General features: G+C 40.2%; 2 protein-coding genes across 5 annotated transcripts in view; one reads left to right on the top strand and one right to left on the bottom strand.

The window, feature by feature from the left end:
* fcho1 (FCH and mu domain containing endocytic adaptor 1) overlaps positions 1-18562 on the top strand; it is a 65671-nt gene extending 47109 nt beyond the window's left edge. The window contains exons 13-27 of one of the 2 annotated variants that reach the window (XM_073476274.1): positions 3034-3227; positions 3847-3871; positions 4023-4079; positions 5316-5367; positions 5851-5975; positions 6666-7757; positions 9721-9827; positions 10259-10454; positions 11514-11628; positions 11719-11874; positions 11959-12091; positions 12687-12883; positions 15529-15593; positions 17503-17670; positions 18195-18562. In XM_073476274.1, the coding sequence (XP_073332375.1) occupies positions 3034-3227; positions 3847-3871; positions 4023-4079; positions 5316-5367; positions 5851-5975; positions 6666-7757; positions 9721-9827; positions 10259-10454; positions 11514-11628; positions 11719-11874; positions 11959-12091; positions 12687-12883; positions 15529-15593; positions 17503-17670; positions 18195-18223 (2711 nt within the window). In that variant the 3' untranslated portion in view covers positions 18224-18562. Of the gene's footprint in view, positions 1-3033; positions 3228-3846; positions 3872-4022; positions 4080-5315; positions 5368-5850; positions 5976-6665; positions 7758-9720; positions 9828-10258; positions 10455-11513; positions 11629-11718; positions 11875-11958; positions 12092-12686; positions 12884-15528; positions 15594-15927; positions 15987-17502; positions 17671-18194 lie in introns of those variants that run through there. The other variant, XM_073476275.1, reaches the window with a different exon arrangement.
* A 207-nt stretch (positions 18563-18769) lies between these two features.
* Positions 18770-22609, bottom strand: part of rfx2 (regulatory factor X, 2 (influences HLA class II expression)) — a 30726-nt gene continuing 26886 nt past the window's right edge. For 2 of the 3 annotated variants that reach the window (XM_073476279.1, XM_073476276.1), the window contains one exon: positions 21262-21477. In XM_073476279.1, coding sequence (XP_073332380.1) covers positions 21356-21477 — 122 coding nt within the window. In that variant the 3' untranslated portion in view covers positions 21262-21355. Of the gene's footprint in view, positions 21478-22609 lie in introns of all 3 variants that reach the window. The other variant, XM_073476278.1, reaches the window with a different exon arrangement.

Genomic DNA, 22609 nt, shown 5'->3' on the forward strand with positions numbered 1-22609 from the left:
TTTATAATCATATCATCCATCTGTTTGAATTACTGTCAGCAGCTGTTTTTCTGTTACAGTTACAAAACGGTGGCAAATGAAAGGGAATCACGAAGCCTCTTCATCTGTTTTTGTTTGATGTTTTGATGAGAGAGTAGTGTTCAACATATCAGTCCCAAAAAACAAATCCAAAAACATATGTGATTGCATATGATTTACATCTTTTTAATTCTCATGTCCTGTATAGAATCACCTATAATCATAATGTTTTGTCACTCATTTGTTCATGTTTTTTCCTTTAGTTTGTCTGTTTGTTGCAATTTGGGCTGCATTAGTAATTATAATTGATGATCTGCTCAGTTTTGTTATACACAGTACCTTATAAAAATGTTAGTTCTTATGTTTTATTTGTGTTTTTGATGTGTAGTTAATTTAGCTAAATTTGAAGCGATCCGTTTTATTCCCTTTTCTGGTGATCAGTGTGAAAAAGGCCACATTAAATCCACTTTGATTTATAGTTGTAAAACAATAACTCAACTTATTTATACAGTGCCTTTCATACAAACATGCGGCACTGTGTGTGCCTCACATAGTAAAATTATAATAGCACACCACAGACAATAAAAACAAAAATAAACAATTAATACTATTGTGTTTTTTTTATTTCATTGTATTACAACAACAAAGAAAATGTTAAAGATAAATACAAGTCAATAAAAGAAATACAATTAAAAGAAAACACCAGGGATCAAAATGATGTAAAATCCAGTAATTAAGACTTAAAAACTAAGGCAATAACACAGCTCATAATTAAAAGCCAGATTTAAAAGATACGTCTTTAATATCTTTTGAAAAATAAAACCATGAAACCATCCAACAGTGGTGAATACTTTTTTTTTTCAGTTATTTAAACCGGAGACATGTAAGTCACTCATCCCTTTTCTGAAGCTGTATTATATAATAATAATAATATTTGGTATTTTTACTCATAGATAACATTAATGAGATCTGTGCTGAGCGAACACAAACATGAAATGAAGCAGAGTGAGAAGCACAACTGTAAAATGAACCACTGGAGCCTTCATTAAATTCATCACATCACTTCAGCTGCAACACCCACATCTTACAGCTTCATCACAAACTTAACTCCCTCAGATGAAAAATGCAGTTTGTAACAAATTATACCTCATGTGAAAAGTCTCTATGAAGGCCCCTAACTGAGACGGAGATGATTTTAAATGAGGCATAATCACAAGGTCAGAGGTGAGAGGTGGAGTTTAACCAATTTGTTCACACAGTCGGCTTCATTCATGGCCTCATTAACTGCAGAGCCAGACAACTTTAAAGACATTTGTCCTATTATTCAGCACGAATGACTTAAAGCACTCCTCTCATTAAATACAGACGAGCTAAAGCCTGTCGTCCATCAGCATGGGACATGAATGAATTGTCCTCGTAACCTACCACTTAATGTCTGTTCTGAGTCTGCCTCACTTTGTCTTCCTCCATCGAGGCTTATTTCTCCTAATTTTATAAACACAAGACATACACACACCTTACATGACATAACACAACGCCTCCCCATGCAGCATAGTCCAAATGAGGAAGAAGGGGGAGGTTGGTTGGGGCTGATGGTGCAGCAGGAAGTGGCAGCTCGGCTGTTTGAAGCTCTGCAAACCTCACCACCCGCACAGACTGCAGTGCCTGTGTTGCACTGCACTCTGCCTGCAATTTTCTCTCTGCTGTCCTGATTTAATATGACACTGAACTCACTCTTTAGTCTTCGTGGCTGTCACAGCATTTGTCCAAATAGTAATATTCGCAGATGTGCAGAGGTAATAAAACAGAGCATGTGCTGGTTTGTGATGTAATCCCATGAATACTCTGGTCTCATACTCATTTTATTTTTTAATAGTGCTCTTACTGAAGATATGATGAAAGATAAAGATAAAATATGTATGAATTCTGCATTTAAATGTCTATAAATGACAAGACCTTTGTTATACATTTTGTTGAGTTGTGTACCTACTTAATCCTTACACATCCTTAATGTCTCCAGCAATATTTAAACTGCGTTTCTTTTGTCTTTATTACCTCCAAGAGAGTGTCAGAGAATGGTTATGACACTAGGCAAATGAGAAACATAATGTGAATATAAAAAACTTGAACACATCAGCAATGGTGGTTGTTTAATTTTGTGTTCACGACGAGCAAAGCGAATTTGACTGCAGGGTCATTCGTGGATATTCCCGTTACTCGCCCAAAACAGCCAGATAACTGCACTAGCCTTGAGATAGCAAACATCAGTTCTCTCTCTTCTTTCCAACTTCGCTCTCTGTAACGTTATGTTCACAAAGTAAAGTACATTTCCCCTCCAGCTGAAGTCGGCAGTCAAAATATGATAATGGGGGCCACCTCCGTGGATCACTGCCGCAGTCAGGTTAATAAACAGGAGTGAAGAAATCCACTTTTAACCCCAAAATGTTAAAAAGTAATCTCAGAGGTCTCCTCCCGTCAGTAAACCACTCCGGATCAGAGCAAAATCCAATTTTACTCCAGGTGTTTGTTCCTCTAGAAGGTCTGGCTCTGCACCTGACACTCGTCTTTTGTTTTGTTTTGATAGAAAAATTACATATTGTGCGTTGAAGAAAGCTGAATCCTAATTGGCGATTGCTCGATTAGAACTATGTTGAGTACATTGCAATGAATGTTACACATCCAGCTTCTTGAGTCATTACAACCAGTAAAACCTGTGAATGGATAAAGATTTTCATAAAAATTGATATTAAATAAATGCTTGCAGAACTATACTGCACAGAGTCAGTGATCTGTATGAGTGATCTCAGTATTTAGCAATGAGTTTTTGTACAAAGGCAAGAATTTAAGTCACTTTGGCTCTTTGAATTAAGAGTTTTGCACATTAAACTGAGCAAAAACAATCATAAAACACTAACGTGGGCCAGAAAGGGCCGTCACTTTCCTCTGCAACAGCATCACATTTCATCCTGTTTACAGCATGAGCTTGTACTCCTTGACCATCCTCTCTGTCTGTACGCTGCTCTGAGGAGAAGGAGAACAACTTTTACTCCAGTGACTCTGACTTTGATGACGAGGAACCGAAGAAGTTCCACATCCAGATCAGACCGGTCGCCAGCAGCAATCGCAGCAACACCGCCGCCACCGAGAAAGAGCTGAAAGCCACCGTCGGGTCGCTCACCCTGCCGCCAAACAGAGGGGCACGGCAACAGGTAGTTTGTGTTTTTTGTTTTTTCTTTCATATTCTGTCAAACAAAAGGTCAGATTTTTTTAGAATGCCATGTATTTATGATTAGATATTAGCACGTTAGATGTTCAAGGTTCATCCTGCCAATATTATGTTACGTTTTTCTTACTGTCAACGATTCCCATGAAACAAACGCAACCAAAAAGGAACTTATCCTGCTAACAAGTTTTGTGTGTGTAGCCAGAGCCTGTTATATTTTATTTATTGTCTTTCTCCAAAAACTATTGAAAACATCTTACTGCTCCACTGGGTGACATGTTCCTTCGTTACGATGAACATGTGAGCTGTAGAAGATTTTGACTTAATTCAAAATACACCGTTCTGCAGCTGTAAATAACCAAATGAATGATGATCTGAAGCCGAAAAAAAGTCCTGATCACTCTCGTTTTATGAAATTACTTCTTCGCCCTCATCAGTAGGAACCAGCTGTATTGAAGCCACAGACAGACAGGGTCAGAAAGTCTGATTCATTCTTTGCTTTTTATGGGATTTTTTGACAGTAAGAAAAAACTGACTAACACTGTCATTTTCCTTTACGTGAGTCCTTTGTATTGACAAATTTGTCCCCGTCTCTTGACTTTCAGGTGTCAATCAAGCGACATCTCTCCAGTAAGTTCATTCAAATGTGTTTGAACATTTTTGAGTAATTTTTAGTGCTTGTTAATGTGCAACAAATGTCTTTAACCACGAGAAATGTTGAAGACTTTGTGTTGCATCTTATAGCACAGATTTCTGAAAGCTGTTGTTTGTGCCACTGCAGGACACTCGAGTACTGCCGGAGGTCGCTCAGAAGAGGGCGAGGGTGCCTCCCACAGGGGTGAGTCTGACTTTAATCTACGAATCTATTTTTAATTGACGTGACATGAAAATTGAGACATTCTCCGTCTCTCTCAGTCGCCTGTACAAGCCTGTGGATGAAGTTGTATAATGCTGCTGGCCTGTGGATTTCTTTGTCCAGGACTTGAGTTTGATTTTCTGTGACAGTCCAAAGGATGTGACTTTTTGCAGGTTTTCGAGTGCCTTGTCTCAGTACCTCTCTCTGCAAACAGAGAGCAACAGTAGCCCCTTTAACATCTATCTTAATGTCTATATGTATTTATCTAGAAACTTCTCTGTTTGTATGCGGCTGAATGATTAATTAATTGACAGATTAACAAATCAATAGAAAACTACTCTGCAGCTATTTTGATCATCGATTAGTAATTTGATAATCTTTACTACATTTTATAACATATATTACATCAAAATATGAAGTGATTATCGAGGGAATCGTCAGTAGATTCATCTGAAATTATTTGTTAGTTGCAGCCTTAAATTTCAAAGACAAGATCAATCAATTATCCAGCAGTGTGGTCTGTCATGTTGTGTATTTATACCTGTAAATTAAATGAATATCCTTTGATTCATCTGTGGTTGTAAGTGGAAAGGAATTGCTGTATTTGTAGGATGAGAGTGGTTATTCCTTTCTGCAGCATCTCTCTACCTCTAGCATGTTAAGCCCCCTGTGTATCCCTCTAGACGACAAATCTCTTCATTGGCTGACCTTGCATGAACAGCCATCCTCCATTAGTCACACAGAGCACTGTGCTCGTGCTCCGAAACATGTTTCATCACCGACAGGTTCGTTAGCTGTTAGTTTGGCTGGAGAAGGAGGCTACAACCTGCTGCTTCACAGCAGCGAGGAGTCTCTCTCCCTTAAATCCAGAGGTGGCAGGATTAATGATGAGCATCTGATTACAGCGGTCATTCTGCAGTGGCAGCAGCTGAGGCCGAGTGAGACCAGGCTAATTGCTGGTATTTATCACAGAGAAGGTAATGGCTGATGGGTTTTCCCTCATGCCGTCCTATCTCACTCGATCTTTTCCACCTCTGTGCTGCTGATTAGTTCTGATTGGAGAACATCCTCTGCAGGGATTCACTCTGTGTGTGTGTGTGTGTGTGTGTGTGTGTGTGTGTGTGTGTGTGTGTGTGTGTGTGTGTGTGTGTGTGTGTGTGTGTGTGTGTGTGTGTGTGTGTGTGTGTGTGTGTGTGTGTGTGTGTGGTCTCTGTACAGATGGAGAGCAGGAGGGCCTACGCAGGTCCACCTCCAGTCCTGATCACAGCAGGTGAGATACCCTTCATATCTCATATCTGTCCCTAAGCTGTGCAGACAGAGAGATATTTGGAGGTTATATTGCGTCATCACTGGCCTTTTCAGCAGTTTGAAGATCTTCAGGTTTCCGCCATCCTTGTTTTGTGTTTTTTTCTCCTTGTCTCCCTCATCATCTAATTTCTCTCACTGTTCTTCCCTCTTCCTTCAGCTCCTCTGCAGCTCAGAGCACCAACATTTTGTTAATGTAATCTTACACTTCAATACTACCTACACCTAAAATTGTATCTTTATACAAACAGGAAAACTAGTTTAAACATTCATCCTTATTTTGCACTGTTAATTTTTCTCCACAATCCCTCAATTTTCTCTTCTCGCACTTACACCCACTCTCCTGTTCTCACTTTTCTTCCCTTTATTACCTCTCCTTGCCGTCACTCTCTCGATCACTCCTCCGCTCTCGCTGACTTTCTCCCTGTCTCTCCTCGATTTACACCAGGTTGAGTTCGACGGCGTCGGGTTCAGACAGTCTGTTCGGTCCACCGTTGGAATCGGCCTTCAAGTCCAAAAGCTTTGATGGTCGAGAGCAACTCAGAGAGCAGAGCGCTTTTGGTGCCTCTGAATGTAAGACCTGTCATTGTATTAAGCATTCTCTTAAGTGAACATTTCTTGGTGCACGCTATTCTTCAGAGCATTTATTTTAAGAAATGATGCTTTCAAAAAGTAATGGGGACACAATCATGGCAGTTACATGTCCTTAGCGTCACCAGCATGAATGACACCTTATGCTCCAACATCTTTTTAACTTTAACTGGGCAAGAAAACATGAGTCTGAGTTCAAACTGCACTACCTGAAGTCTTATATTAATGGAACACTTTAAATCTTCCACATCCCCTCATCCCAAAATTCATCAGATAACTAAGTACCAATTCCTTCCTCCAAACCTCCCTAAGGCGACTGGAGGAGCTGGGTGATTTAACAAAGATCTAAAGATTGGAATATCTGATGTTTATAGGTAGGGACCTGATATGTGTGGCCACAGTGTTTTGGAGGGAGAAAGAGACTGCAGGTAACAAATAAAAGACTATGAGGGAGACTGAGGCTGACTGGCTCATGTCTTGTTGATAACAAGCTCTCTGATTGTAAATAAGAAAAAAATATTGTGTTATATTTGGACCAACAACTTGAGGATGATTTTTCCTTTTTTTAGCAGCAGACCAGTAAAGTGTTATTACATTTTGTGTTTCCCACTGTTAATGATAACCTTTGGCCTGTATTAATATCCTGTTTCCTGTGTTTAATGTGTGTGTCAGATGCTGCCTTCTCGTCTGACTCCTCCTCTCCAGAGAATGTCGAAGACTCTGGCTTGGACTCGCCTTCCCATCAGCCCCTCGGGCCATCCCCTGATCCCGTGGGTTGGGCAGCTTGGCCTCCCATTTCACAGAGTAAAGAACAGACGCAAACGCTTGGACGACCTGTGGACCCTTTCCTCTCTGCTTTCCGGGACCCCTCCCCTGGTCGGAGTCCTCACCCGCAAGATGACCCTGCCAGCGCCTGGTCCATCGCCCTGTCACGTCCCTCTCGTGTCCCCCCAGATATGGATCCCTCATCCATGCGGTTCCCTGCCTTCTCTCAGTCCCTCCCTCCAAGTGAGATGGAGTCATCGGTGTGGAACTGCAAACACATCCCTCCCGAGGACCCCTTCCTCGCTGCGTTTGAGAGGACTGTCACCCAGGAGACTTTAAACCTCTCTGACGCCTGGACACGCCCACCGCCTCGCCAGAGCCAGGAGGGCAGAGGGATGGAGGTACGAGGGGACCCATTCGCCATGACTCTCGCTGACACCAAGACACTCCCAACGTCATCCTCCTCCTCCTCTTCATCCTCCTCTAATCGTAAAGACAGAGACAGGAAACGAGACAGGAGTCTCCCACCTCCTGTAACATCTGATGACCCGTTTGCGATCACGATGATCGGCAGCCCGACGCACCAGTCATCGCTGGCTGCAGCAGCTGGGTTAATCCCTCCACACGGCAGCAGCAGCAGCAGCAGTGGCATCGGCTCTACCAGTAGCAATAGGCTCGGGCTCGATGTTAACTCGGGCTCTTTGCCCACAGCCCAGCCCAAGAAGGAGCTGATGCACTGGAACTCTGTCCACAACCCGTTTAGTGAAGGCGCCTCTGGAGCGCTGAGCAGCTCCAAAACACTGGAAGGAGGAGGAAAAGGAGATGGAGGAGGGGGAGAGAGGAGGAAACACAGATCATCAGAGAGTGAGCCACGTAGGAACGCCCCTCCACTCACGAGGCATTCAGGACCACAGGAGGATCTGTGTTTTTCCACAGACAAAGATCAAGACTGCCTGGATCTGAACACGCAGATATCATGCAGTGTCGGCTCACACAAGGGTACGTTTTTATTGAGGATGGTACATGGCAGCAAGCCGATCTTTGCATCATTTCAGGATGAAATGAAATCAAGAGAGTGTACGAAGAAAATAGAGATACTCTAAGAAAATAGAGATACTAGAGATAGAGATACTACTACATGTCACAGTCATCACAGTCACAGTCATTGGATGCCATCTTATTGATTTATTGTATTAATTAGTTTATTTAAAAGGGGCAATTTGTAATATACGACCAGAATTTTAGTTGAAAACATTCAAAAAATGATCTAACATCATCAACAGAGTATGAAGAAACAACAGTGTTGACGTTTTGTCAATGACGTCTATGTACGGTGTTGCAGAGATGTCTACTGCAGTTAGCATGCTAACCAACTAGCACTGGCCCGTCCTGCCTTGTAATACCACTTTGTATTACAAGAGGCGACAGTCTGATAGCCCCTGTAGTTTCAGCTGGGAAATGAGCGCAGCAACTTGTTTGCTACTTAGTCTATTAAGTAAAAGAAAATAAGCTTATAATATCAAGAAAGGAAACATTTTTACAGCTATTTTCATTACTAAACATAAAAATACATCTGTACACAGTCAAATTAAGTTTCTCTCGACTAAGACAACCTTAATTGCCACGCTGACTCATCGTAGACTCCCTTAAAGGAATAGTTCACTCTAGAACGAAATTCAGTCATTATCGACTCACCCTCATGCTGATGATAAGTCCGGTGTAGTTTCTTATTCCTCAAAGTGCAGCTGGAGACCCGCGGGGGTACCCTCCTGCAGCAAAAATCCATATAACGGGCGTAAATGGCTTCTGAGATGAAAAGGTCCATAAAACTACACAAAAACTTTGTAATATTCCTCCATACTGCTCGTCCACTGCAATCCAAGTGTCCTGAAGTGGCGACATCCAGAGTTTACTCGAAACGACGTCATTTAGTACATTTTTCTAGCCTAAACAGTCACTGTACTTTATTTGCCTGGAGGCACGCTCCTGCGTTCACACGAGTCTCACTCACAGCCGTTTGCACTACGGAAGCCGCGCCAGACAAGATCAACAGAACTCGCGATAGATACACACCGGTATTTACATCCTGCTGTGAGCGACCGAGCGACACACAAACACAAGAGGGATCTGCCTGCACTAGTGTTTTGAAACTTTGAAACTCACAGCAGGATGTAAATACCGGTGTGTATCTATCTATTGAGTAAACTCTGGATGTCGCCACTTCAGGATACTTGGATTGCTTGGATTGGATTGCTCGTTCTAGAGTGAACTATTCCTTTAAAGCTCATCTGCTGCTTCATGCCTCTCATGTCCCTGCCTGCTGCAGCGGAGTCATAGTCCTGGTCAGAGTCACAGTGCAAATAGCAAACTGAATATCTTTGCATTTTGGACTGATTGTAAGAGAAACAAGGGATTTGAAGATGTCAGCTGGGGCTTAAGGAACTTGTGACTGGGAATTTATTTCGATTTTTTAAAGATTTTTTCTGATGTTTTAAAAACCAAACGATTCATCTTTAATCCAAAAGTATTACTTGCAGATTAATCTATAATGAAAATAATAATTAGCTGAACCACAGCCACACACTGTTAATAATTTGTGCTCACTCTATTAACAAACTTCTTCTGGTAAAATTTATGTCATATTACCATCAAATCAAACAAATGAATGAAACGTGGCTCTTTATGTGAGTACAAGTGATGCAAGATTTTTGGTTCTTTCTCATTGAAGAGGAAAATCTCTGTGATGAATATTCAGCTGCTAAATCCCATAATTAAACCAACACAAATAAATTGTCATTAGGTTTTTCTGCCAGCTTGCTTTGGCAATGAGTCTTGTTCATCTCCGTCTGTTCTGAACACGACTTCTGACTGATTTTAGAGGATGTCTGTCTCTTTATAATCTTGTTTCAGTTTGTGATTCAGATCCGCTTTAAGTCACTTTGTGTGTCTGTATCTTTGTAAGGGTCCAAGCACAACTTCAGACAGGACACGACTGAAGTGGTCGCAGCTGCTCCTCCGAGGGCGGCCCGAGCCAAGAGAACATCAGGCCGACTCAGCGGCTGTGAGAGAGTGAGTATCCTTCGTGATTACAGCTCAGTTATTAAATTTATTTTCTTTTAAAACTCTGAGATTTGTATGATTATAACTCTATTAGATTTATTTTAGATTTACTGTTTTTGAATAACTAAAGTTTTATTTCTTGAAATTTGAAGAGTTGCCCTATTACTGTTGTATTATTTAGTTATGAAGGGCATCAAAATGAGAGAAATCAGCTGTCACAGTGATGGCAGATGATTGTCTTCTGTAGGCACATTTGAAGTATGACGTTTGAATGTAACAGTCTTGTAATACTGTAACCTTTCTGATTTTGTTTTCTAAAATGTCCAAATTGTAAATATGATATAACCAAACCTACTAAATGTAAACTTTGATGACTTTGGGGCATCATCTGTAAGAAAATAGTGCCAATATTGACCCAGTTTTGTCGCTGTCTGTTTCAGTCTCGTTCTCTGTGCTCCTCCCCGCTGCCGGAGCCCAGCCCCTCCCTCACCTCCTCCTCCTCCTCCAGCCCCAGTGAGTGGGGGCCTCAGGCCAGGGACAACGACTGGGGCGGTCAGAACCGGGCGTCCAGTCCTGCCAGGGCAGGACAAGCATCACCACTGCCTTACCAGCACCAGGACCACCCACAAAGACAGTGTATGCCTCAGAACTTAAATAAATTACACTTTAGGGCGGAGGTTAAGTAGTGAAGTAGTGGCGTGATTTCTGTTGAGGTGAGGATTGGGCAAGCAAGAGAGACGGATATATAGAACTTAAAGAAATCATTCAAGAGTTAGAGAAATACGCTTTTGTGTGCAAGAATAAAGAGCTGGAAAAGAGTGATGCCACTGTCACGTCTGTATGATAAAAATTGAGCTACAGCCAGACAGCCAGCTTAGCTACCATACAAAAAACTGAAATGTTTCTTGTCAAAAGGAAGTCCAGCACATAACCCCTCCAGAAACTGCAATTTTTCGTTTGTACACTTTGGTTTTTGTACAAATTATTCCACTTTCTCGTCAATTCAGACAGACGTTATATGGCTAACAGGATGTCATTGTAGTGGACGAGAGCAGGACGGTAAAATTAGCTGAGGGTGACAGAGAACTCTGGCAACAGTAACAGTAACTTTTTCTATCCTCTGCTACAAAAGTTACAATCAGATCTCACATATCTCCCTCACACAGGTGAAAACATGGACGATCTAAAGAACAAGAAGCTACTAGTTTTTCAGCTCTTCTTTCACTATCTGCGTTGGAAATGATTGAATAACATTTTTTTTAAGTTTACAGAAGGATATTAAGAGTAAGCTGGATTCTCCATGCATCACTAGACTGATTGCATAGAATAATAGACATGTAGTAATTGTATTTAATATGTTTTATCCCATTATTTGTAAACTATACGAACATATCGTCATGCATATTTTGCTTTTGCCGTTGGATTGTTTGTTTTTCCAATTCCATCCAGAAGGTCTTGTCCATCTGTCATCTGCCTGAAGCCATGTGTTAAATGCAGCATTAAACAAAAAGATGTGTTAGTTGATGAGCTTTAAGGTGCTGGAGGGTGAATTTTGTTACCCTCAGACAGCCACGCTAGCTGTTTCCCCCTTTTTTCCCCCAGTATTAGTGCTAAGCTTATTGGCTACTGGTGGTAGTTTCATATTGAAAAGATCACTGTATGAAGAGCATGACTTATTACATTTGTTCTCCGCAGTGCACCTGTCACGAGGACCGAGTCCCATCTCCCTCAGCACACAAGAGGCCTGGCCGGTGGCAGCAGCCATAACAGAATATATCAACGCCTACTTCAAAGGCGGACAGCACAACCGGTCAGCATGAAGCTTCTTCTGAGAAAAAATCACAGAAAACAGAAACGAGTTACCGGACTTATTTCAACTCAATTTTCTTTCTTTCTCCAGATGTCTGGTGAAGATCACGGGCGACCTGACAATGTCCTTCCCTGCAGGCATCACTCGGATTTTCACGGCCAACCCCAACGTCCCTGTGCTCAGCTTCAGGCTGGTCAACATCTCGAGGATCGATCACTTCCTGCCAAATCAAAAGCTGCTCTACAGGTCGGCTGCCCTCTGTGTTCTGAATTCAATCTGTGTTATTGACTGTGTGCGATCCTAAAACATCCCGCCTCTGTGTCTGTGCAGTGATCCATCTCAGAGTGACCCAGACACCAGAGACTTCTGGTTTAACATGCAGGCACTGCAGCTCTACCTGCAGAGAGAAGCTGAACTCAACCCTCAGGCCTCGTACTACAACGTTGGCCTGCTCAAATATCAGGTCAGGATTAAAAAATCATCCTCCATTGCTGATATTTTCTGCTTATCTCAGACATTTTAATACATTTTCTGACCTTGTTCATCAGTCCTAAAGTTAAATTCAGGTATTTTGGAGATGTTGATTAAAACCTAATAATAAACATTCAACACTGGTGCTTTATTTTACAGGTCCCTAATTTCCAAATAACATCCTAATGATTTGTAGAAGTTTACTGGAAAGAAAATAGGAATTTCCCTAGAAAAAGCTGAATTTAAGCCAGTTTATTTTTGGAAACTTCTTTATATCTACTGAATTTTATGTTTCCTTAGAGACAAATTCCCCATTTCTTCATGTTATGGAAGCCTCTCTGTGTAACCCTTTTAACTGGAAGAGTATCAGCTGAACACTGTCTCTATTTTCCCTAGGCTTGGTACCAAACTACACAGTATTTTCTTGAAAACTTTTTTGGCAATTAACTATAATTGAAAAAATAATTCAGAAATTAGAGACCCATAAAGTAAAGCGTTACCAGATTTTGTAAAACTCATTCTTTCAGTTGAATGAACTCGAGATGACTCCAAATCTTTGCTGTAAAAAGTCTTTGTTGTTCTCTCAGGTGTCTTCTCAGGACCCGGGTCGGGCTCCTCTCCTGCTCTCTGCAGAGTGTCAGCGCAGTGGCACAGTGACCCGGGTGTCCCTGGATTACCACTGTTGCCCCGCCACTGCTCCCTCCACCCAGCTCACTGCAGTCCAGGTGCTGCTGCCATTAGACCACACTGCCACAGACCTGCAGTGCCAGCCGCCCGCCTCCTGGTGAGCAGTGACGGTGTGACGATGGAGGGATAATTAGCAGTTTCAGCGGATTGTTAACTGTCAGTCGGTTCAGCGAGAGTCTGCCCTGTTATTTACTTGATAAATGTAATCAACAAGATTATTGTCAGGCACGAATAGAATCACAAATGAACCATATACTCATAATATGTGAGCAGAAGTGCTGTTACTGACTTCAGAGTTGCTGGGAAGGATAGAAATAAGGTCAGAGGGAGGAGACTAATGACTGGAAAATTACTCAAGTTGTAGGACAGACCTCGGTGACTATTTATTTACCCATATATAGAGAAAAATGTGTAATCTAATTTCAATTTAAAAGGGGTTTTAACAAAATAATGATACATGTTGGTATAAATAGGTCCCTAAAAATGTGTGTATTTGATCGCTGCAGCTCGTGTTAGTTTCCACTACCAGCACAACTGTTGATCATTTTGTTGATTGACTAGTTCTAAAAAAAATGTCTGCAATTATCTGAAAAATGCCCATCACAATTTCTCAGAGCCCAAAGTGACGTATTCAGATGTCTTGTTTTGTCTGACCAACAGTCCAAAACGATAAAAAGATATTCAGTTTACTATCATAGAAGAGAGAAAATTAGCAAACGTTCACAAACTTGCAAGGAGAAGGAAACACTGAAGCAGTGAGACTTTCGCTTAAAAACTGACTTTTAAAAGATTGTTAAATGTTAATTTTCTATTAATAGTCTAAATAATTAATTGACTAATTGTTTTAGCGCCAGTATACCTTCAAATAATCCCAACAGATTAAAACAACAAATGCTGAAATATCAGTTAATTAATCAATTAGTCAAGTGAGAGAAAGTGAACAGTCTGGATAACAGATTAATCGAGTACTTTTGAGCTAAATGATAACATTAACAACATTAGCATGTTGATGTTTAGCATGTATAGTGTTTACCATCTTAGTTTAGCGTCCTAGCATACTATAATGAGCAGTCAACACAAAGTGCAGCTGAGGCTGATGGGATTGTCATTCATTTTGCAGATATTTGGTCATGAACCAAAGTGTTAGTCAGATTACCATGACCTGATGATGGCGCTAGAGGATCATCAAAGTGAAAACAGTTCAACCTGAGGGGGACGGGAACATTTGTAGCAAATTTCACAACAATCCAACAAATTAACTGCTGAGTGATTTCACTAAGAAAACACAAATGTCAACCTCATGGTGGTGTTGAAAGAAAAGTGAGAGGATCACTAAAGTCAGGAGGATTTCTCCTCTGTGGACCTCAAATAACTGAACCAAATTCCACTGGAAATCATCTAATAGTTGTGATATTTCAGTCTGGACCAAAGTGTCAGTCTGGACCAAGGCTGGCTGACATCCATTTGTTGTTTCCAGCTTCTCAAATGTGGATTTGCTGTTTTTTCTGTTATTTCTGTGTGTTTTTTGTCAGTTATTATGTAAATTGAAAATGGATTTAGGAGAATTGATCAGATGAAATTCTTGTGATGGGCATTTTTGTTTTATTTAGAATTTTCTGACATTTCACAGTGCATACTAAATAATCAAACTTACTACAAAAAGTTTTTAACTGCTTATGAGACAGTCTACTGATTTCTCTGTACGACCTTGATGAGTAAACGAGACCACCAGTGACAAGATTGGCTTTTTCTGTTGAGTAGGGGTGTCAATGATAACCAGTATGGACAATAACTATGATATTTAAAAAATGAAATATTGATATTGATATTGTAATGCACCTTAACACTGGCTGCTGGAAAAAGAAGAAGAAAAAGCTGCAGTAAATAACTGTTAGCTAGCTGGTGTGTGGCATGGATCTGGTGTGTTGCTGCTAAAATCATGTCAAAATGACAGACATTCATAAATAGACTCTCTCTCCATCTCCCAGCATTCGTATAACAAATTTGATTAAAAAAAAACACACAATAAACAAAGTTAATATGGTGATAAAATCGTTATCGTGAATTCTTTGGCCACAGTAATCATCCAGTGAAAATCTGATATCATGACAGCCCTACTGTCTATTTATTCTCCATGCCTGCTTCATGTGTTGAGGTCCCCAAAATATCATAACATGATGAGGACATGTTGATAACTGCTTTCTCAACAAAATTTATTTTACTGAGCAACCGAATCTGGAAGCTGTAGGATTACATGTAAGCTACGTGTATGAACGACACAAAAAAGAAAGTTCACTTTGTTTCACCATCGTCGTATTATAGTTGTTAATCTCATGTAGCCACAAATAAGCCAATATGTCATCGCGATGCATCCTGCAAACAGCTGTGTTTAAAAAAGAAAAATAGTATGACAAATGTGTGCTTTCAAGACAGATGCACTTGCTAGCCAGATCAAGATCTTTAGACACAAGATGGTGGTGCTCATACTGCTTTTGTCCACAGGGGCCGCCAGAATCAACACAATTAAAGATCCTTGAAGCTGCTTTAATCGCAAAAACAATAACCACATGAATCAATACTGAAAATGACTGTTGGTTCTGCACTAAAAATAACAGGAATGTTGATAATCACTGGTAACAAGGCATTTAAGAATTTCAGCATGACTGTTCTGGATAAGAGGAAGAAAGTTTGGAGAGTAAGAAGCAGACTGGGCCTCAGTGACTGTTTATTTCTCCTCTGCAGGAACGCTGAAGAGAGACGGCTGCTGTGGAAACTCCCCAACCTCTCCCCGACCAATCACAGCAAAGGTCAGAGCTCTGCTGCTGACGCCGTTCTTGCTCTTTTTTTAATTTTATTAGCCCTCATTGAAAAAGGAAAGTTTAATAAGAAAATGTTGTTCACTGGAGCAAAAAGAGACGAACTTAACATCTAACTCACAGCCTCAGCTTGTTTTGTATCTATCATCTTTAATTTGCCTTTTCATTAAAATTCATCTCCTTCTAGCTGACTTCACATCTCCACATCGTGTCACACAGATGTAGAGATGAGTAATTAAGAGTTACGTAAAGGGATCTCTGCACTCCACATCCTTCTCTTTAAAAAGCTGAAGTCTGAAGGCGTATCATTTCTTTTTAACTGCAGAATTAGCATTTGAAGGTGGCAGCTGCTCTCGTCAGCCTTGAGGTGGAGGTGAGCAAAATGAGCAAGTGGAGGTGCTCCTGAATACCGAACTAACGCAAAGACAAACATAAAATCTTCCTCTTTTATTTGGTGTCAAGCTGGTTGTTGATCTTAAGTCATGACCTTCATGGTGCACGGATAAGAGACGGCTCATAATAGAGGTATTTGTGACTTTAATTCAAGAATTAAATCAATTTGAGCTCAAGGTTTCCTTCACCTGTGTGCTTCTTTGTACCAGACACCCACATTTCCTCTTTTTTTATTTTATTCTTTTATTCATCTAATGATATATTATTACCTCGATGTGAAGCTACAGGCCTGGAGAACAGAGAAAAAGAGACTATTCATAGCTGTCAGTGATGAATGGGAAGTTAAAGGCTGAAAACGTTTATAGTTAGAGGACTTCTCTGGTTTATGAGCCTGTGACAAAGCATCAAAAGGTCACCATAACTCTTAAACTATTTAAAAAAGCTGCTTCAACATGAATAATGTCTGGCAGTGTTGAGTCAGTAATTTATTTATTTTACTGGATGTCTTTTACACCAGAGCGGTCACATTTGTCAGCCTGATGGCGGCTGAAAAAGAAGAAGCACAGTAGTTCATCCTGAGTTTAACAGCATTTTTCCTCATATTTCTTTAGGCTGCATGTCTTTATCTCACATAATACATTTATGAGCATGTTTGAGATATTTACATATAGACTCTGAACGCATGGATGGACTTATAGACTTATAGGTTGAACCAACACTACATTTGGGTTGAAACGTGAAGGTTTTTTTTTAGATGTCTTCATTACAGTATGTATCCATTGTTTCAACAGTACTGAGGTGGCTATATGTCAGTGTGAAGCAGGGTAGCCCTTACCGGATTTAAATCTGATATTTAAAAAGCTGTTGAGACTAATGGAAGCCCATTTTCACTCAGTCATTCTTTTTAGAAAGTTTCTCATTATAGTAGTAAGTATCTTAAAATAATGAGACATTTTCCACAAATAATGAGAAACTCTTTCAAAATAATGACCTTGTGTATCTCAAAAAATAATTTGAAATTCCTCAGAGTAATCACTGCTGACACTAACTCATCCGTTGAGCTACTAAGTTATTATTTTATGATAGCTAAGTGACTATTATGACAAACTTAAGTGTTTTTGAGACACTAAGTCATTACTTTTAGGCAGTAAGTCATTATTTTGAAAGTTTCTCATTATAATTACTTATAGGATCTTTTTTTCATTACATTGGCAGAAGTGGGCTTCTATAGAAACTGTTGAACTGTTAAATGAAATCTAAAACTCTAAAACAACTTTTCAATGAAGTTTTGTCTTTGCATTCGTACTGTCACCACTTGGAGAAGCAGAAGCTGTATATTTAACCATTTATCCATGACTTTTAGCTGTCCATTTCAACTTGCCTAAGAGCTCTTGCTAACCAGTTTTCTGTCTGCCAAGATGCCAAGCAGGTGTGTTTTTTTTTTTTAACATGGTCAACTGTCAGTGCTTTGATTTATAAGGATCTCTCTCATGTGTGTGTGTCCCAGGTTCAGGGACTCTGTGTGCCAGCTGGCAGTGCCTGGAGGTTCCCCGCGGCCCTCCACCCAGCCTGGCTGTTCAGTTTGTGGGCTCCGGGGCCTCGCTGTCGGGCATGGACGTGGAGCTGGTGGGCAGCCGCTACCGCATGTCACTGGTCAAGAAAAGATTTGCCACAGGTAAGACACTGAACACTCGCGCTTTTATGTAGTTCTTACACTACATGTGCATTTATCCTTGTATGTGTAGAAATGTACCTCCTAATGTCAATTTAAACAGAGGTTTCATAGTAAGAATTATGGTAAATGATGTTTATGGTGACGGACAGGCAGTAATTGTTTTTATGAAATGTCCTAGTGCTCGATCAGTGAGTAAATTGACCAAAAGTTAACTGCCATCATTTTGATTATACTTGATTCATACGTCATCTTTCAACGGCAAAACATCATATAGTGTTAACAAAAGAAATCAGGCAACTGACTTAAGAATAATAAAACGCCATAAAAAAGGATAAAATTCAGATCAATTTGTGTCGACAGTGTAGTGAAGAAAGTCGGTGTTTGAGCAAACTCAATATTCTAAGTTGGATTTTCAGTTTCACTAAATAATGAAGCTGGAAGCTTTTGCACATCATGTCAACTTCAGTTTACTTTGGCGGTGCGTTTCCTTTTTGTACATTCATCTTTTATCATGTGTTTGACAGGGAAGTACATGGCCGGCTGCTCCTTGTGAATCGTGTAAAGGATCATTGCACTTTTTCCCTGAGCCGACAGCTGGGCAGAGGAGGAGAGATGATCCGTGGTAAGACATAAAACTGAAGACGAGGCACCTTGAAGGACGATGTGCACTTACTTCTGAAGGTGTCCTGCTCTCTTAGGACCAAGCCTTTTCTTCTTTTCCTCTAATTTAAGTTGTGTGTTGTACACTCAGTCGTCCTGCCTTCACCAAGAGGGAAACTTTTTCTATTCAGTCTCCTCATCGTGTTCTAAGACTGCAAACTAAGCTACATGTCAGAAGAACTTTTCATGAATCAGAGAAAACATCTGAATAAAGTTAAACATATTTCTGTCTGGAACTGAGTTGTAATGGAATCTAGGATTTTTAAATTATGTACATACTGTATGGAAGAAATCTCTAGAGCATCTTAAAGGATCGAACGAGTCATTTGTGAGCAAAGATCTTCTACCAAACCTTAGAAAACTGTTTGTAAATCTGCTGTTTGTTCCAAATAGAGCTTTTGTGATGTTGATATTTGATAAAAATAAATGTGCTCAAACCTTTTTGGTTTACACCAATTTATTACACATTGTGACCAAGTACAAAATACAGCTGAACTATGCAGTTTATTACAGACCATAATCTGTCCTTAGGCTAGTTAAAGTGTAGTCAAGAACAGGCTTAAAAATGCACAAAAATAAGGGTTCAGTATACTTGTAAGAAGAACCAAATCTAGTTCAATAATAAAAAATAATCCTCCGCCAAAAATCTAAACAGCCTTACAAAACATTACAAATTACACACAGAAATTACTTTTCCCAAAGAACTTGAAGGCAAATTACTGTGACAGGCACAAGTTACAAAAAGCCTTAAATAACTCGAGCTCGAGGATTCTCATCGCTACAACAAAATCATCCGAGGGGGGGACGAAGAGGAGGAGGAGGAGGGAGAAATAAATCAATGTCAACACAAAACTGATGTCAATCAAATCAGAACAGTTCATATAAATAGAAATTTCTCTCGTGACATTTTAAACGCTTACTCAGGTGCAGTAGCACCACAGCAATAAGCATGTTTCATACATTAAACAATTGAGATTGGAAACAAATTCATCACACACGCCAGGCTAATCAATTACACATCAAAGCACTTTCTGCTGTTACGTTATCAACTGAGTACAGTGTGAGGAGAGATTAGGCAAAGACCGAAGGCCACAGAGCACACACGTTCTACATCATACAAAGATATATATCATATATATAATTTATTATGGACAAATTCCCCAAATTCTTTTTCTATCTAATTCAAACAGAACATAAGTCTTTAATCTGAGTAACAGCATGAGGTCAAAGTATCTGACGTCAGGGAGCGCGTGCTGGCTCAGACGCCAACGATGTCCTCTGTTTGTGTTCAGGGTTTTGGTTTTAAACTGCTCTTGCGTGTTGATTTATCCTGTTTAGATGAAATGTACAACCACTTTGTATCAGGAAATGAGGCAGACCAGATTCCAGTTTAAGTTTTTTACATCCCAGTCGCACAGCGGCCATTTTCCTCTGACATCACACTCAGAGTTGGAGCTCAAATGTCGTACTGCCGTGTTCCAGGTTGCAACTCCAGGGCTTCTTAAAATATGTCAAGTACAACTAAAAATGTTCATTGGTCGCACCGATGTGCCTGATATTTAGCAGGTCAGATTTAAAAAAAATGTATAAACAAAACAACAAAAAACAAAGCAAATCCCCAAATACTTCCACAAGCACTACATATATAGCCAGTAAGACAGGGAAAACACTACAGTTTAAACACAGAGCCTTTTTAGAAAGTTACTTGAGTTTGTCAGCAGTTTTTAACTTCTTTTCACAACTGAGGTTACTGGGATTTCTTGTTGCGTATACTGTGATTTAAATGAATAAAAACATTCATTTCTTCTGTTTACAGTCATTTACATCATGTGTTAAGTAAAATGCAGGCTATTCTTAGGTACACCTCAATGAAACGGTTTGGTGAGCCAGCGCAAAAAGTCAGATTTTCGCTATCCATTGTCTTGTCAGATGCTGATCAATCAGGACGCTGTGAAATGAACAAGCTATGTCAGATTTACTCAGTTTATACAACTTGCAAACTGGAACACAGCAGCGTAATATTATCGCAGCATTTGTGCTCTTGAGCGAGACGTCAAAGGAAAATGGCCGCCGTGGTCTATTAAGTCGATTGCTCTGAATTTATTTCACTGAATGAGGACTTAGTGAATGAATCCTTAGAGCACAGGACTGAGATCATTTGTGTGTTCTATTTACATGAGAGGAAACAGGAGTGGGAGAAACAAACTCCAACAGTGGCTACATCTTGTAATACTTGCCTCATGTCATCTGAGCTGAACGGAGCATAGAAATCTATTGAGGTAAACAAACCAACATGTTACACAGGTAACGTAGTGAGTTCCCTGCCTTCTGGACTACAAGGCCCTACAGAGCCATGACTATGGCTGAGCTGGTGGGAACGACAGGGGGAAAGGTCCTTTGGGTCAATAGGTTGCATGTTTTTATCTTTTTTATGTGTGTGTTCGAGTTGCTGCGAGCTGCAGCAGAGGCAACGAGGAGTGTACACACCTACACCTAATCAATGTTAAAGGTGCTTCGAATGTCTGAGGTTTGGAGACGATACATTCATACTGCGGTAGAGGCACAGCTGAGGGACAGATAGACATCTGTAGTGGTGGTTTTTAAAGTTAGATCTAAGGCACTCAAATGACACTATGGCACAACTAGTTCAAATGTAAAAAAAAAAAAAAAAAAAAAGGGAGAGAAGAAGAATCACAAATACCACACACCAACACTCAAAGTTACACATCCAATAAAAAGGTACTGCACAAAGTCATTCACAGTTGCAACAAAAAGGGAAAGAAAATCAGATCTGTGTTACACCCCTGTGAGTAAAGAAAAACAAAAAACAGACATGTGAGTTTCCTGGGAGAAAGATTACCGTCCTAGTGAGGGGAGGACTGACACTGCTACGTTCTTCTTTATGTACATTGCACACGCTGACTGCAGAAGGACGCAGTATGCTCGGGGTTGAAAGCCGCTGCATCGTATTTAGGGAGAGATTCTGGTCCTTGTGGCGTTCAGTCTGGTCCTGTTCGAACTCGACTTACATCTCCTGCAGGGGGTGGCTCATTTCAATCCTCTCTCTCTTTACGGCCGGTTCGGTCGGCCCTCTGGACGTATCTGCATCACTGCCCAGGTCGCTCATCTCATCAGAGAAGGACGCATCTAGTGGCACAGGAGGAGAGGGATTGTTAATCAGGTTCAGAGTTTCAATACTAATCTATCCCAACAATATTTAAGCCTAGGTCAAATTAAAGATTATACATCACTTTGGATCCTCTTCATGGGATTTTCTACATACCATCGCTGACTTTTGTGTGTGCATGTGTGTGTTTCCTTTATACTTCAGTCTAGACACACTCTTTGGGCAGAAGTTACACTGCCACTACTGATCAAAGTTAAATTTTTTTTTTTTTCCATGTCCACAACTGTCTTTGTGCTAAAGTTTGGCTGCTACTAATCTATTTATTCATCTTTTGTGCCTGACATTTCCACAACCCTGTTTCCAAACAGTTGGGATGCTGTGTAGACTGTAAATAAAAACAGAATGCAATGATTTGAAAACTCGTCCTCTGTAGTGTTTTAGATCTATCAGCCAGACTTTGTACCTGATGTAAAATGGAAATTATCATTATCCTGGTGTGCGCTAGAACATTGATCTTTATGAGCTAATTCCAACTGAATACAGTACAAAACAAGTTATTCAATATTCAAACTGATAAACTTTGTTATTTGTAAATGCAACATGCAAAGTTTCTTTGAATCTGAGCCGTACCTCTTGATAGAGCATTCAGACTTCACCACAGACAAGACAAACCCTACAGACCACAGTGCACTGTGGGAATTTTCTGGCACGACAGTGTGCCACAAGTGGTTCATCAATTTTTCACAAGATATTAGAGTTTAAATTATGCTCTACCACAAGACCATTAAAGGGTTAAAAGCAGCTCCCAAATAAATGTTTTACTTTTTAAAATGGGCTCAGTAATTTCATTAAATACAACTGCTACTCAAACAGAAGGTCGTTTTATTTGCCGAACTATTTTCAGCCATAATTTGTGCTAGTGAGTATTTCCAGCAGCAGGATGTTGAATGTGGGATCGACTCAAAATAAACTGCAGTGCATTACAAAGCTCAGTGTTGTGTTTTTGTTTTATACTTTTTGGAAAATAATGAAGCTCTATAGAACAGAGGAATAGGAACTATAGAGCGTTGGCTACACAGACATCTGTTAGACAGATTTACTAAGAATTCAGGTGCTTTGGGCCACAGACTGGGTTCAGAAGGTTGAGAGATG

The sequence above is a fragment of the Pagrus major genome, chromosome 11, assembly GCF_040436345.1.
Source record: "Pagrus major chromosome 11, Pma_NU_1.0".
NCBI classification, from domain to species: Eukaryota; Metazoa; Chordata; class Actinopteri; order Spariformes; family Sparidae; genus Pagrus; species Pagrus major.